The 15,958-nt window shown below is 42.9% G+C and overlaps 1 protein-coding gene across 8 annotated transcripts in view; it reads left to right on the forward strand.

The window, feature by feature from the left end:
* ADGRG6 (adhesion G protein-coupled receptor G6) overlaps nt 1-15,958 on the forward strand; it is a 156,789-nt gene that overhangs the window by 67,496 nt on the left and 73,335 nt on the right. For all 8 annotated transcript variants that reach the window (XM_075203571.1, XM_075203568.1, XM_075203569.1 and 5 more), the window contains exon 4: nt 2,637-3,254. In XM_075203571.1, coding sequence (XP_075059672.1) covers nt 2,637-3,254 — 618 coding nt within the window. The remainder of the gene's footprint in view (nt 1-2,636; nt 3,255-15,958) is intronic.

Here is a 15,958-nt window from a genome sequence, read left to right on the forward strand (position 1 = left end):
TGACATTATGTCACTCATTCAGTGTAATAGGCTACCCCTAAATTATGGCACCCTAAGTAACCTCCTAATGGTAGGCCCTGATAGTAACACAGCTGTAATGAAACCTTATGGTATATCTCTCTGTAAGTTTAACATCTGGCCTACTAAATATTCCGCAGACTGCCTTTTCTGCACTGTATTCATAAATTCATATTTTTATGAATAGATCTATGACAACAACATTCTGCTGTGTAGTGTGGTTGGACTGGAAGTACTTAAGGCCAGATTCTATCTGCGAAGAGTACGCAGAATGAATATTCTGCTAGAGAAGCAAAATTTTCAAAACTGTTCTGTAAATTGTCTGTTTCATTCTGTGTTTAGTTGTAAAACTTTTGCACAATTTCCCCAGGAGAATTTAGCTTATGTGTCCCCAGTCCTACTGCAACGTCACCCCTATTAATGCACTGTCGGCCTTTTAACTCTATAGAATGGAAGTTCTGTGAGATGCGAGGTGAGAAATACAAAGCAGAATGGCATTCTGTAGAATGGCAAAGAAAAAGCAGACATTCAATATTGAAATTCTTAATTCACAGTAAAATCCATCATTCCAAATAATCCCTTTTAAATTTTGCTAAATAATCAGTATGAATAAGTATAGGGAAGCTACAACATGCCATTTAAAAGTTTTGATGGGTAAACCAACATTTTTAATGGCCAAAAGGGGCAGGATGCACCGATTTATAGGGGTGGGCTTGGCAAAAATTGTATTGTGAATGGGTAGGTCAGACTTCTTTTTCCATTTACTGCTAGCAAGTATCCTACATTTGTGCACATTGGCAGTCCTTGGTGAACATATCAGGAAGGACTGACATGTTTGTTATTCAAATATACCCCAAAAACAACATATATGCATAAAGCTAAGTTTGCTGTCAGCCCAGTGACATCTTATGCAACGATTAGGAAAGAACATTTTTGCAGTTTAAAAATAAGGATATGAAAGAGGCATGTGGAGAAGAATGAAACTTCATTAGTTACCATCTGCTTTAGCACACATTTTAACACAACTTTTTACTGGTAAAACGGGTTTATTTTGACTATTTCTGTCTAGAACACTTAACATTTAAGAATATTTGCAGCATTTCTTTAATCTTCTCAATCATAGGAACTGAAGTTGAATTGTGTTTTTTCCTACATCATCTCCTGGATTCTCTGCTGCTTTTCATTAGCTCATGTCAAAATGGCATGCAAACTATACCAACTAAACTGTAAAACATTTACAGCAAGTGTTTCAATTTATTCTCGTTGATCAAAGACAATGTCAAACAGAGCCCACTCCATCAGGTAGATGTTTATCTCATCCAGTGTTTCCCATTTATATTTCAGTGAATTAGCCTGGACTCAATTAATGAGCTGATGGAAAAATGTTGTTTTAATTCAACTAGTTATATGAGGCCATGTTAATACAGTCATAAAGTAAGTGGGGAGTGCTGAAATAGATTAATACAGTATATCTGGGGCTCCCGTAAACTCCAAATCTTTAACCCACAATACAAAATGTTCCAAAAAATTTAATTCCTGATGAACCTTGATATATTCCTGATGAAACCGAATTTAAAGGACAGTTGAGATTAAGTTCAGACTAAGTATTTTTTTCTTATTCAGCACCTAAAAGAAAGTATGGGGTGAGTTTTATGGTCTGAGCAATTTACAGGTTATTTTGGTTTCTTCTTTTTCTGTATTTCATAGTTTTGAGATTTCTAAATATTTGCTTCAGAATCTATCAAGTCTTTGGAGGTAACTGATGCTATTTAATAATATTTTTTCTATACCAGAAAAAAATCCCCAAAATTTTCCTCTGCATACAATAGTTAGATGTAATGTATTCAAATCAATGATAAAGTGATTAGCATTGCTCTGTTACAGTCCTTGTGTCATGGGGTCTATTCTGACCAGGGCACTACATGGAGTTTGTATGGTCTCCTGGTGTTTGCATGGATTTCTTCTGGGTTCTCTACTGTCCTCCCACAATCCAAAAACATACCCGTAGGATAATGTTAGTATGTGTGTGTGTTTGTGTGGTAGAGAAATTAGACTGCACCACTTGTCAGGGACTAATGTGAATGATGAAACATTCTGTGAAATCTACAAGATTGAAGAAATAATGGCACCCATTCATCTTATTAACTACATGCATAAGATATATAACCGTATAATTCATTGAATATTGTTAATCTTAATACATACTTAATATGTGTGGCAAGAATATGATAGATACCTTTTTAGCACACTGAACATACTATTCATATTTTGCTGATACATAACCAGATATACATGGCAGGTTTTTACATAAGGCACCAATCAGTGGTGTTAAATGTAAGATGCAATGGGTGTGCCCCATGGTAAAAGTGGGGGTAACAGTAAGTAAAATGGGTGAAGCTTCAGAGAATAGAAAAAAGTTAATTAGAAATAAAATTTAAGCTATCATTTTATTATGTGCCAAATTACATAGAGATCACCTGATTGTAGAAATTCAGTATATGTCCCCAATTGTAAAGTGCTACGGAATATGTTGGCGCTATATAAATAAATGATGATGACGATGATGTTGTCTATTAATTTGTTTTTGGAACTAATGTAATTTTTTTTTTCTTTTTTAGTGGCTGTATCATTAAGAAACCAAAAAGTCACTGTTCCACAGAACGAAAGTTTAGGTCTTATTTCAGTCTCACCTAAAGTCTCTGTTCCTGCTCTAACGGAATTAACTGTATGCTTTGAGGCTACCAAAACCAATAACAGTACAGAGAACTGGGCAGTTTTCTCTTACAAAAATTCTAGCACCGAACTCTTAAGCTTTGGAAAAATTGCTAATGACCATGTGCTGTCTATCCTGGGTGTTCCGTGCATACTTGACCCTGCCTTGCCTTCACAGAGTAGTAAAGAGTTCTTTACAACATCATTTCAACAACTGTGTATTATCTGGAGTAAACATTCAGAACAAATATTTGTGAGTACCAATAACAAGTATCAGGGAGTCTCCTGTCAAGGCGTAAATGTAACTATTCCAGGTAACGGGAATTTGATACTAGGCTCTTACAATTCTGCAATGGGACCGCTACAGGGAGATATTTACAACTTTCGTCTCTGGAACACTGCAATGAATTTAAGTGCTCCTGCAAACTTAAGCTGCGATGTAAAAGGGAATGTTATCAATTGGGAAAATGATTTTTGGAGCATACCATTATGGGCAAGAAAAACAGAAAGCAACCTCAGTTGTGGTAAGTATAGTTTTACAATATTTTTTTATGTTTCTCCCTCTGGAATTATTTAGACTATTATTTATCCATAAGAAGGTATAACACGTGTGCTTTTTATTGACTACATAAGTTGGAGTTGCAATAATGAGATGCAAAGAAGTTGTTAATGTGTAATATTTTTCCTGCTACTTTACCATATTCATTGTTACATAAGGCTGAATTGATAGAGTGTAGCAATATGGTTACACTAAGGACTGGATATACCATTAGGCAGAATATGTCTGTTTCTGTGGGCAGCAGGTGCAGGGAGGCTGTTGTTCCACAATACATATGTCAAACTCTTGAGCAAAGAAAATCTGATGTAAATTATTACAATCATTAGGTTTTAAAATTATCTTTTGTTATTAGGGTTAATTTGGGTACTTATATCAACCACCCTCCTCCTCAGCCCTATCAGGTTTTTTTTCAATCATATGTTATCCACTTATATTCCCTATATGCATGGGGGAATTTCAGAGGGATTATGTATGGTTGACTATCTGCCAACCACATAACACTCATATTTAAAATAGGGATGAGCGGGCTCGGATTTCCCGAACCTTGCCGATCCGAGCCGGATCCGAGACAGATCCGGGTATTCCCGCCAATTGCAAAACTGAAAGCGAGGCTCCGAGTCATAATCCCGTTGTCGGATATTGCGATACTCGGATTCTATAAATTCCCCGCTGGCCGCAGCCATCTTCACTCAGGCATTGATCAGGGTAGAGGGAGGTTGTTTTAGGTGGTCCTCTGCCCTGCTATATCCTGTGCTGTGCTGTGATCAGTCCAGTGGTGCTGTGTCCTGTGCTCTGTCCTTCTGAGTTCAGTGGTGCTGCTGGGTCCTGTGCTGTGTCCTGTTCAGTCCAGTGGTACTGTGTCCTGTGCTCTGTCCTTCTGAGTTCAGTGGTGCTGCTGGGTCCTGTGCTGTGTCCTGTTCAGTCCAGTGGTGCTGTGTCCTGTGCTCTGTCCTTCTAAAGGCATTGTTATTTCCCCATTATTCCCAAGTTATAAAAAATTTAAAAAAAAGTTATAAAAAAAAAATAATAATTATAAAAAAAAGAAATGAAAAAAAAATATCCAAAAACAATCCTGCAGTATAAGTCCATTGGTACTGCAATATTACAAAGTTCACTGATTCTGCATTATAAGTCCACCAGTGGTACTGCAATATTACAAAGTTCACTGATTCTGCAGTATAAGTCCAGTGGTACTGCAATATTACAAAGTTCACTGATTCTGTAGTATAAGTCCAGTGGTACTCTCCTGTGCCGCATATAATTTTTAAAGGCTTTGCCGAGTGTGTGTGGCTTAGGGGTACGCTCTCTTGGGCTACATATAATGGAAAACAAAAATTTGGAGGATAAAGCTGCGAGGAAAAAGCTCAGTTTTCCTAAAAGACCCGCTGGCGGGGATGCTGATTACATCTGGTCTGGACTGAAGGACCTGCCAATCATTGCAGACATGTCTACTGTTGCTGCATTGGATGCTGTCACAATAGAAAAAATGGTGGAGGATTATTTTGCTGTCACCATCCAAATAGACATGTCAGACAGTCCATATTGTTACTGGCAGGAAAAAAGGCAGTTTGGAAGCCCCTGTACAAACTGTCTCTATTTTACCTGAGTTGTCCCCCCTCCAGTGTGTACTCGGAAAGAGTTTTTAGTGCAGCGGGGAACCTGATCAGTGAGCGGCAAATGAGGTTGCTTCCTCAGAATGTTGAAAAAATGATGTTCATAAAAATGAATTATCAATTCCTCAATCAAGTACAGCACTGCCCTCCAGATAGTACAGAGGGACCTGTGGTTGTGAAGTCCAGCGGGGACGAATTGATAATGTGTGAGGAGGAGGAAGTACACACTGTAGGGGGAGAGGAATCAGAGGTTGAGGATGAGGACGACATCTTGCCTCAGTAGAGCCTGTTTTGGACTAAAAACAATATTGTGAGGTGTGAGGTGTTCAGAATAGACTGGGAATTAGTGGAAATGATTGTTATTGAATGTTATTGAGGTTAATAATAGCGTAGGAGTGAAAATAAAGCAAAAAACTTGATTTTAACACTTTTTATGTTTTTTTCAAAATAAATCCGAATCCAAAACCTTTAAATCCGAACCAAAACCTTTCATCAGGTGTTTTGCGAAACAAATCCAAACCCAAAACCTCAAGGAAATCCGAATCCAAAACACAAAACACGAGACACCAAAAGTGGCCGGTGCACATCCCTAATTTAAAATGTATGCTTACCCATGTTTACATTGCACCACTTCTGAGTTTACATGTATACATTCTACGTGATCTACACATTAACTTCATCACAAGTTCATAATAATAAACCCCGATACCTTATATCACATTTATCTAGAAAGTACAGCAATCCCCTTTCCGAAGAGTCAGTGTGTCACTCACCGGACCGTGAGTGCCTCTTCCCGGACATTTAGGAACCGTGGCCGTCCACCATCCTGAGGGTCTGCGCATGCGCAGCCCTTTTCTATACTTCAGTGTATACCCCTTTAACTTAATTGGCAGATCAGGCAACCTCCCTATATTAAGCACCTGTGGTCACTACCACGTTGCCTGATCTTGGAGTCTCATTCCCCATGAGTCTCTGAAGGTGTTCCTGTGTTTCCTCGTTTATTCAGCCCAGCTGATTCCTGTGGTTTCCAAACCACTTCTACCTCTGTGGTTTCCAAACCACTTCTACTACTGTGGTTCCCATACCACTTCTACCATCTACTGTATCATCGTGACTGTGAGCTGATTCCTATCCGCTGCCTCCGTGCACTACAGTCTTCAACCTGCAACTCGTCTGTGTTTCATCATCGTGACTGCTAGCTGATTCCTATCCGCTGCCTCCGTGCACTACAGTCTTCAACCTGCAACTCGTCTGTGTTTCATCATCGTGACTGCTAGCTGATTCCTATCCGCTGCCTCCGTGCACTACAGTCTTCAACCTGCAACCCGTCTGTGTTTCATCGTGACTGTTTGGCTGATTCCTATCCGCTGCCTCTGTGCGCTTCAGTCTTCAGTCCTTGTCAACGCTCCCGTGTTTCCTTGAGTCTGCCTCCACTATTGCTACCCGCTATTCTCCGTGATCAACAGTGCCTGTTCAACTCTGCTCTCCCGTGTCCCATCGTTACTGCACCTGCTGGTTGCTATTGGCTACCTCCGTGTTCCCGCAGAGACCCGCTGCTGCTACTCCTCAGCACTACTCATCCATCTACTGCTGATCCGCTCTCCACGCTTTCCTGTGTTCCCTGCTGGTCTACCTACCCGTGCGCTGCACCTACTAGACCACCGCTTCACCCATCCAGGGACTTCGCATCCTGCCGGCCTCCTGCCGTTCAGGTATCTCTGCACTCCTGTCTGACTGCCTCCTGAACCACGGTATGCATACTTCTCATTGACTGTGCTGTGTATTGCATACCTTGCTGGACTGTGTTGGTTCTCCTCTGGAGTGTGCTATCCGCTGAGTCTATTGCCATCATTGACTGTGTTATCTTATGCTGGACTACTTCAAGAGACTTTCTATATTGGCAGTATTGTTCAGTCATCTATACATTTATATTGTGCATATCACTGTGGTTCAAAGTCAAGGTGCCCGTGTATATCTTGTGTTGCAGTCTCTCCCCGTGCACCTCCTCACATATATATTCAGTGGTACAACTTGCTGAAGGCAGACCACTGATCCCTGTTTCCTGTATCACCTGTTCCAGTATCCTCTCACATAGCAGTGGTACAACTTGCTATCGCAGACCACTGACTACCCGGATACCTCCACTTGGATTCCACTCCTTCACTCAGACAGCGGTACAACTTGCTATCTGCAGACCGCTGACTCTCATCACCCCCTCGTTTCTGTTGGACATTCCTCCTCACTATAGCAGTGGTACAACTTGCTACCGCAGACCACTGACTACCTTCACGTGTCCTTTGTCCATACAGTTCCTCGTGTATTACTACCTCCATATTGCCAGTGCTGCTAGTCATAGACTTTCCTGAGCATCTCATCACCTGCTATTTCCTGTTCCGTGATCACCCTGCTACCAGAGTACCATATTACCACCTATACTGCTCTGGTAAGCCTATCACCTGGTGATCCCTGGGTAAAGACTCCTAGTGCCCGTGACAGTAAGATCAGGCCATGACAGACCCAGATACGGAACCTACCGCTAAGGAGATGCTGCAGCATCTGGTCAGCCGTGTGGAGCAACAGGATGCTCGCCAACAGCTGTTACTTCAATGTTACCAATCGTTAACCTCCCAAGGAACATCTGGACAGACTGTTACAGCTAATATTGAAGCTCCTGTGCTTGCCTCCGTTTCCCCAGTGCCATCCCAGGTGTCTACAGCTCCTACGCTTCACCTGCCTACTCCGTCAAAATATGACGGGGACCCCAAAACTTGTAGAGGTTTCCTTAACCAATGTTCAGTCCATTTTGAACTCCAACCTCAAAATTTTTCTACCCATCGTTCCAGAGTGGCCTATCTTATCTCATTGTTTTCTGGACAAGCCCTGGCTTGGGCCTCCCCTCTGTGGGAGAGAAACGATCCAATTCTACAAGATAGTGCCAAATTCATTTCCACGTTCCGAAGTGTGTTCGATGAACCAGGTCGTGTGACTTCCGCTGCTTCCAGCATTCTTCGTTTGCGACAAGGCTCCCATACAGTAGGACAGTATGTCATTCAATTTAGGATCTTAGCCTCTGAACTTCAGTGGAACACTGAAGCCCTAGTTGCCGCCTTCTGGCAGGGGCTTTCCGATAAAATTAAAGATGCACTGACTACCCAAGAGCTTCCTTCGTCACTTGAAGATTTGATCTCTCTATGCCATCGTGTTGATATGAGATTTCGTGAAAGAGAGGCTGAGAAAACGACTTCTGCTAAAGCACCTTTTCGCTCTAACCCTCAATTTCGTCCAGGGTCACCCGCTGTGATTCCCATGGAGATTGGACGTTCCAAGTTATCTTCTGAGGAGAGGAAACGAAGAGTCAAGAATAGACTCTGTATCTATTGTGCTGATTCCACTCATGTCCTCAGCTCCTGCCCTAAGAGATCGGGAAATGCCAGGCCCTAACTAGTTCTGGAGAGGTGAAGTTAGGGTCCCTGGAGTCCTCTCCATCGTCTATGAAATCTAAAGTCTGCGCTTTTGATGTGACTATTTCCTTTGCTACCAAGACCTTTGAGTCACAGGCATTGATTGATTCCGGAGCAGCAGGAAATTTTATTTCCAAATCGTTAGTTAATCAATGGTCTCTACCAATGATTACCTTAAAAACTCCCATTACTGTGACGGCTATCGATGGATCACGTCTCATCAACGGTCTCATCACCCAGAGTACGTCTCCAGTAACCCTTCAGATTGGTGCTCTGCATCATGAAGAGATATCGTTTTTAATTCTTCCTGTTACGACAAGTCCGATTGTCCTAGGCCTTCCATGGCTTCAGTGTCATTCTCCCCAGATTGACTGGCGCACCCCTCAAGTCACGTCTTGGGGGCCTGAATGTCACCATCATTGCCTTTCCCAAGTCATTCCTCTCAAGGTACAGCAAGCTTCCATTTCAGCTATTTCACCGGGACTCCCTCCTCAATATGCTTCATTTACCGATGTTTTTGATAAAGCTCAGTCTGAACGTCTTCCTCCTCATCGTTCTTGGGATTGTCCGATTGATCTTCTTCCTGGCAAGACTCCTCCCAGAGGCCGGGTCTATCCACTCTCGTTACCTGAAACTCAAGCTACATCTGAATATATACGGGAGAACCTCCAGCGTGGGTTCATTCGACCTTCCACCTCGCCCGCTGGAGCTGGGTTCTTCTTTGTCAAAAAGAAGGATGGATCATTACGCCCTTGTATAGATTTTCGTGGACTCAATGCCATTACTATCAAGAACCGGTATCCCATTCCGTTGATCACTGAGCTATTTGACCGCATTAAGGGAGCCCGTATTTTTACTAAGTTGGATCTTCGTGGTGCTTACAATTTAATCAGAATCCGTTCCGGTGACGAATGGAAGACGGCGTTTAACACCAGAGACGGGCATTACGAATATCTGGTAATGCCTTTCGGGCTATGTAATGCCCCCGCTGTTTTTCAGGGCTTCATCAATGAGATTTTTCGGGACTTATTATATGTATGTGTCGTCGTCTACCTGGACGACATATTGATTTTTTCACAGGACCTGCCTTCTCACCACCAACATGTGGCAGAAGTCCTCTCCAGGCTACGGAAAAATTCATTGTTCTGTAAATTAGAAAAATGTTCATTCGAATTACCCCAGATTCCATTCTTGGGGTATATTGTTTCCGGAGTTGGTCTGAAGATGGATCCTGACAAAGTAAATGCTGTACTACATTGGCCCCAGCCAACTACTCTTCGTGCCATCCAGCGTTTTTTAGGTTTTGCCAATTACTATAGACGCTTCATTCAAGACTTTTCTTCCATTGCATCTCCTATTGTGGCCCTGACTCGTAAAGGGGCTAATCCTAAGCAATGGTCTACTGAGGCTATTCAAGCCTTTCAAACATTAAAAGAGTCCTTCTCTTCGGCTCCAATCCTTCGTCAGCCTGATGTGACACTCCCTTTTTTCCTAGAAGTAGATGCCTCTAATGTGGGCTTAGGAGCTATTCTCTCCCAACGCTCGGAACAGCAAAAATTCCACCCTTGTGCCTTCTATTCTCGGGGTCTCCTACCCGCAGAGAAGAATTATACCATCGGAGACAAGGAATTACTGGCTATCAAAGCCGCATTAGAGGAATGGAGATACTTGTTGGAGGGAGCTCGCCATCCGGTGACGATCTTCACGGATCATAAGAACTTGTCATATCTCCAGTCTGCCCAATGCTTGAACCCTCGTCAAGCAAGATGGTCTCTTTTCTTTTCCCGTTTTGAATTAATAATTACCTTCAAACCAGCTGCCAAGAACAAAAAAGCTGATGCCTTATCTAGAGCCTTTGCTACGTCCTCTGATATAGAAGAGGTTTCCAACCATACCATTCTAGACCCCAAATGTATCTCACTGGCTGCTTCATCCACCAAAACGCTACCATTTGGGAAGACCCTCGTGCCTCCTACTCTAAGGAGGAAAATCCTTTCGTGGTTCCATGCCTCTCGTTTTTCTGGACACGCCGGTGAACACAAGACTTTTGAGATCCTCTCTCGAAGTTACTGGTGGCCTTCAATGAGGAGAGACGTCAAAGAGTTCATTGCTTCCTGTGAATTATGTTCGCAATTCAAATCCTCCCGCAGAACCCCAGCAGGGTTGCTGCGACCACTACCCATTCCGTCCAAACCATGGACCCATATTAGTATGGATTTCGTTACTGACTTACCACCTAGTAAGAACCATAACACTATTTGGGTCGTAGTGGACAGATTTTCGAAGATGGCTCATTTCATCCCTCTGTCTGGTTTGCCTTCCTCGTCTATCCTGGCTGAACATTTCATTAAAGAGATCTTCCGTATCCATGGATGTCCATCTGAGATTGTGTCTGATAGAGGAGTACAATTCGTGTCCAGATTCTGGCGAGCCCTTTGTAAAACCTTGGGCATACGATTAGCACTCTCATCTTCTTACCATCCACAATCCAATGGACAAACCGAACGTGTCAATCAAGATCTTGAGACTTTTATAAGGATATTTTCATCAGCCAATCAAGACAACTGGGTAGAGTTACTCCCTTGGGCTGAGTTCGCCCATAACAACATGTACCATGAGTCATCATCCAAAACTCCATTCTTTGTGGTCTACGGTCACCATCCGTCTTTTCCGGAATTTCCTGCCCTCCCGCCCACCCAAGTTCCTGCGGTGGAGACTGTTTGTCAGACCTTTAAAAATATCTGGTCTCAGGTTAGAACCTGTTTGAAGAAGACATCTGTCAAATATAAATCTTTCGCTGATAAGAAGAGGCGGGCTATTCCACCACTAAAAATTGGAGATCGTGTCTGGTTATCCACAAAAAATATTCGTTTGAAGGTTCCATCCATGAAATTCGCCCCTCGTTTTATTGGTCCATATAGGATCATTCAAGTTATCAATCCAGTATGTGTGAAACTCCTTCTTCCTAAGAGTCTTCGGATTTCTAATGCCTTCCATGTATCTTTGCTCAAACCTCTTATTATCAACCGTTTTTCAACTCCTCCCTCAGCTCCGCAGCCAGTTCAAGTCCATCAGGAGGAGGATTTTGAGATTACCGAGGTACTAGATGCAAAAATTTCGCGAGGAGTCCTCCACTTCCTCGTTCATTGGAAGGGCTTTGGTCCTGAGGAGCGCTCTTGGATCAAAGCTGAAGATCTTAATGCTCCTGCCCTTTTGAAGAGGTTTTACTCCAAAAATCCGGACAAGCCCGGTTCCAGGCGTTCTGTGCCCACCTTTAAAAGGGGGGGTACTGTCACTCACCGGACCGTGAGTGCCTCTTCCCGGACATTTAGGAACCGTGGCCGTCCACCATCCTGAGGGTCTGCGCATGCGCAGCCCTTTTCTATACTTCAGTGTATACCCCTTTAACTTAATTGGCAGATCAGGCAACCTCCCTATATTAAGCACCTGTGGTCACTACCACGTTGCCTGATCTTGGAGTCTCATTCCCCATGAGTCTCTGAAGGTGTTCCTGTGTTTCCTCGTTTATTCAGCCCAGCTGATTCCTGTGGTTTCCAAACCACTTCTACCTCTGTGGTTTCCAAACCACTTCTACTACTGTGGTTCCCATACCACTTCTACCATCTACTGTATCATCGTGACTGTGAGCTGATTCCTATCCGCTGCCTCCGTGCACTACAGTCTTCTAACCACTTCTACTCTACCATTTATTATTGGGACTGTTAGCTGATGCCTATCCGCTGCCTCCGTGCACTACAGTCTTCAACCTGCAACTCGTCTGTGTTTCATCATCGTGACTGCTAGCTGATTCCTATCCGCTGCCTCCGTGCACTACAGTCTTCAACCTGCAACTCGTCTGTGTTTCATCATCGTGACTGCTAGCTGATTCCTATCCGCTGCCTCCGTGCACTACAGTCTTCAACCTGCAACCCGTCTGTGTTTCATCGTGACTGTTTGGCTGATTCCTATCCGCTGCCTCTGTGCGCTTCAGTCTTCAGTCCTTGTCAACGCTCCCGTGTTTCCTTGAGTCTGCCTCCACTATTGCTACCCGCTATTCTCCGTGATCAACAGTGCCTGTTCAACTCTGCTCTCCCGTGTCCCATCGTTACTGCACCTGCTGGTTGCTATTGGCTACCTCCGTGTTCCCGCAGAGACCCGCTGCTGCTACTCCTCAGCACTACTCATCCATCTACTGCTGATCCGCTCTCCACGCTTTCCTGTGTTCCCTGCTGGTCTACCTACCCGTGCGCTGCACCTACTAGACCACCGCTTCACCCATCCAGGGACTTCGCATCCTGCCGGCCTCCTGCCGTTCAGGTATCTCTGCACTCCTGTCTGACTGCCTCCTGAACCACGGTATGCATACTTCTCATTGACTGTGCTGTGTATTGCATACCTTGCTGGACTGTGTTGGTTCTCCTCTGGAGTGTGCTATCCGCTGAGTCTATTGCCATCATTGACTGTGTTATCTTATGCTGGACTACTTCAAGAGACTTTCTATATTGGCAGTATTGTTCAGTCATCTATACATTTATATTGTGCATATCACTGTGGTTCAAAGTCAAGGTGCCCGTGTATATCTTGTGTTGCAGTCTCTCCCCGTGCACCTCCTCACATATATATTCAGTGGTACAACTTGCTGAAGGCAGACCACTGATCCCTGTTTCCTGTATCACCTGTTCCAGTATCCTCTCACATAGCAGTGGTACAACTTGCTATCGCAGACCACTGACTACCCGGATACCTCCACTTGGATTCCACTCCTTCACTCAGACAGCGGTACAACTTGCTATCTGCAGACCGCTGACTCTCATCACCCCCTCGTTTCTGTTGGACATTCCTCCTCACTATAGCAGTGGTACAACTTGCTACCGCAGACCACTGACTACCTTCACGTGTCCTTTGTCCATACAGTTCCTCGTGTATTACTACCTCCATATTGCCAGTGCTGCTAGTCATAGACTTTCCTGAGCATCTCATCACCTGCTATTTCCTGTTCCGTGATCACCCTGCTACCAGAGTACCATATTACCACCTATACTGCTCTGGTAAGCCTATCACCTGGTGATCCCTGGGTAAAGACTCCTAGTGCCCGTGACACAGTGCTCCTGTTAGTGCATTATTGCAGGAAGTGTGTCTTGGGATCATTGTTGACATCCCTCACTGTGGCCGCTGTTATCGGACATTATTAATATGACTACTTATGGTAAATGTAATCCAAAATTTGTCTGTCTGATATTGTATATGAGTTATTGTGGTTAAGACAATCTTCCTCAAGCCACATTTATTATTTTGTCCTACAGCCTGGCAAACAAGAACATATTTAAATATATTTCCTGCATCAACATTCTTGCTATAATTAACTTAATTAATATAATCTTGTTTAATAATGTCGTAGCTGGTACTGCTTTTTCTTACAGAATTGGCAAATTCAATGACGCTGTATGGAAAATAACTATCATTTCATGATGCTAGGTCTCCTTTCCTCTAATACCTTATCATAGTATCTTATTTTTCTAATTGGTATGGTTGACCTTAATTCCTTTTACTAAAATTTCCCATGGAACTATATACAAACTTTGTAAATATCATCTCCAGTGATCGAAGTGGAAATTTAGAAGTGACGGTATGAAATATGTAATGGGAATGTAGATGAATGGAATTTGATAGTTTTGCAATGAAGGCAGTAGAAGAAGTGGCGGTATGGCATACCATCGTATACTTCGTCCACTGATCATCTCAATCTTTAAGAGCTTAATAGATCTTTCCCAAGAATTAAAAATGATAACTTATTGTGGTTAGCATAGGTTTGACTATAACTAGAGTGCTATCTATTAGGGGTTTGTATGTTTTCCCTTCTGAAGACAGTAATAGCTGGAACCCTTCAGAGTCTGGTTGAGTAATTTGCTTCTGGTGAATAAGGGCTTAGAATTATCTTTGTGTATACCACCCAATAGATTCCGAGACTTAGAAAGGGTGGTGGATTAACAGAAATGTGAGCGTGGTTTAGCAGATCAGGGCGTGTTTTGGCTAGATCAAGGGATATCGTTATTTTGTCCCAATGTTGCTTTTTAAAATCTTTAGAGGTAGAGTTTTTGTTCTTGAATTAGATTATATGCTATTGATTTACTGAGTAAAAGATTTATAGAACATTTAAGAAAGTAGATGTATATATCATCATCATCATCAACATTTATTTATATATATAGCGCCAGCAAATTCCGTAGCGCTTTACAATTGGAAACAAACGTTAATAAGACAATACTGGGTAATACATACAGACAGAGAGGTAAGAGAACCCTGCTCGCAAGCTTACAATCTATAGGACAATGGGAGTTAGAAACACAAGGTCATCGGCTACATCCTATTGCATAATGGACCAGCTAGCATGCAAAGGTAAGCGTATTGAGTGGGCTGTGTGTGTTGCAATGTTGGTCAGAGGGTTGTTGTCTTGCGTTAGCAGTGTAGAGGATGGTAATAGGGTAATCTAGGGAAATTAAGATGGTGGTTGATATCATAAGCATGTCTGAAGAGGTGGGTTTTCAGTGCACGCTTGAAGGTTTGAAGACTAGAGGAAAGTCTTATTGTGCATGGGAGGGAATTCCACAAAGTGGGTGCAGCCCGGAAAAAATCCTGTAACCGAGAATGGGAGGATGTGATGAGAGTGGAGGAGAGACATAGATCTTGTGCTGAACGGAGGTGTCGAGTTGGGAAATATTTCGAGACAAGTGAGGAAATGTATGTCGGTGCAATTTTGTTGATGGCCTTGTATGTTAGTAGAAAAACTTTATATTGGATTCGTTGAAATACAGGCAGCCAATGTAGAGACTGACAGAGTGGCTCAGCAGAGGAATAACGGTTTGTAAGGAAAATCAATCTAGCCGCTGCATGCAAAATAGATTGTAGGGGTTCAAGTCTGACTTTGGAAAGACCAGTAAGGAGGGAATTGCAATAGTCGATGCGGGAGATGATGAGTGCATGAAATAATGTTTTTTCGGTGTCTTGTGTCAGATAAGTGCGTATTCTGGAAATGTTCTTTAGGTGTATGTAACATGATTTAGATATAGAGTTGATGTGGGGAATAAACGACAGTTGTGAATCAAGGCAACGAGCTTGCGGGGTGGGATTTATGGTCATGTTATCAACAGAGATAGAAATGTCAGGCAGGAAGCTTCTGTTTTTGGGTGGGAATATTATTAATTCAGTTTTTGAGAGATTGAGTTTGAGTTGGCGAGAAGACATCCTAGATGAAATGACAGAAAGACAGTCAGTAACGCGAGACAGCACAGATGGTGAAAGATCAGGAGAGGATAGATAAATTTGTGTATCATCCACATAGAGATGATACTGAAATCCAAAGGAGCTTATTAGTTTTCCAAGAGAAGTGGTGTAGATAGAGAATAGCAGAGGACCTAGGACTGAGCCTTGCGGCACTCCAGCTAATAAAGGAAGCGGAGCAGAGGTGGATCCAGAGAAATTAACACTGAAAGAGCGATTAGATAGGTAGGATGAGAACCAGGATAGGACAGTGCCTTCACGACCTAGGGATTGTAGTGTTTGTATGAGAAGAGAGTGGTCAACAGCGTCAAATGCAG

Source organism: Mixophyes fleayi, chromosome 3 (genome assembly GCF_038048845.1).
Source record: "Mixophyes fleayi isolate aMixFle1 chromosome 3, aMixFle1.hap1, whole genome shotgun sequence".
Taxonomy (NCBI): Eukaryota; Metazoa; Chordata; class Amphibia; order Anura; family Limnodynastidae; genus Mixophyes; species Mixophyes fleayi.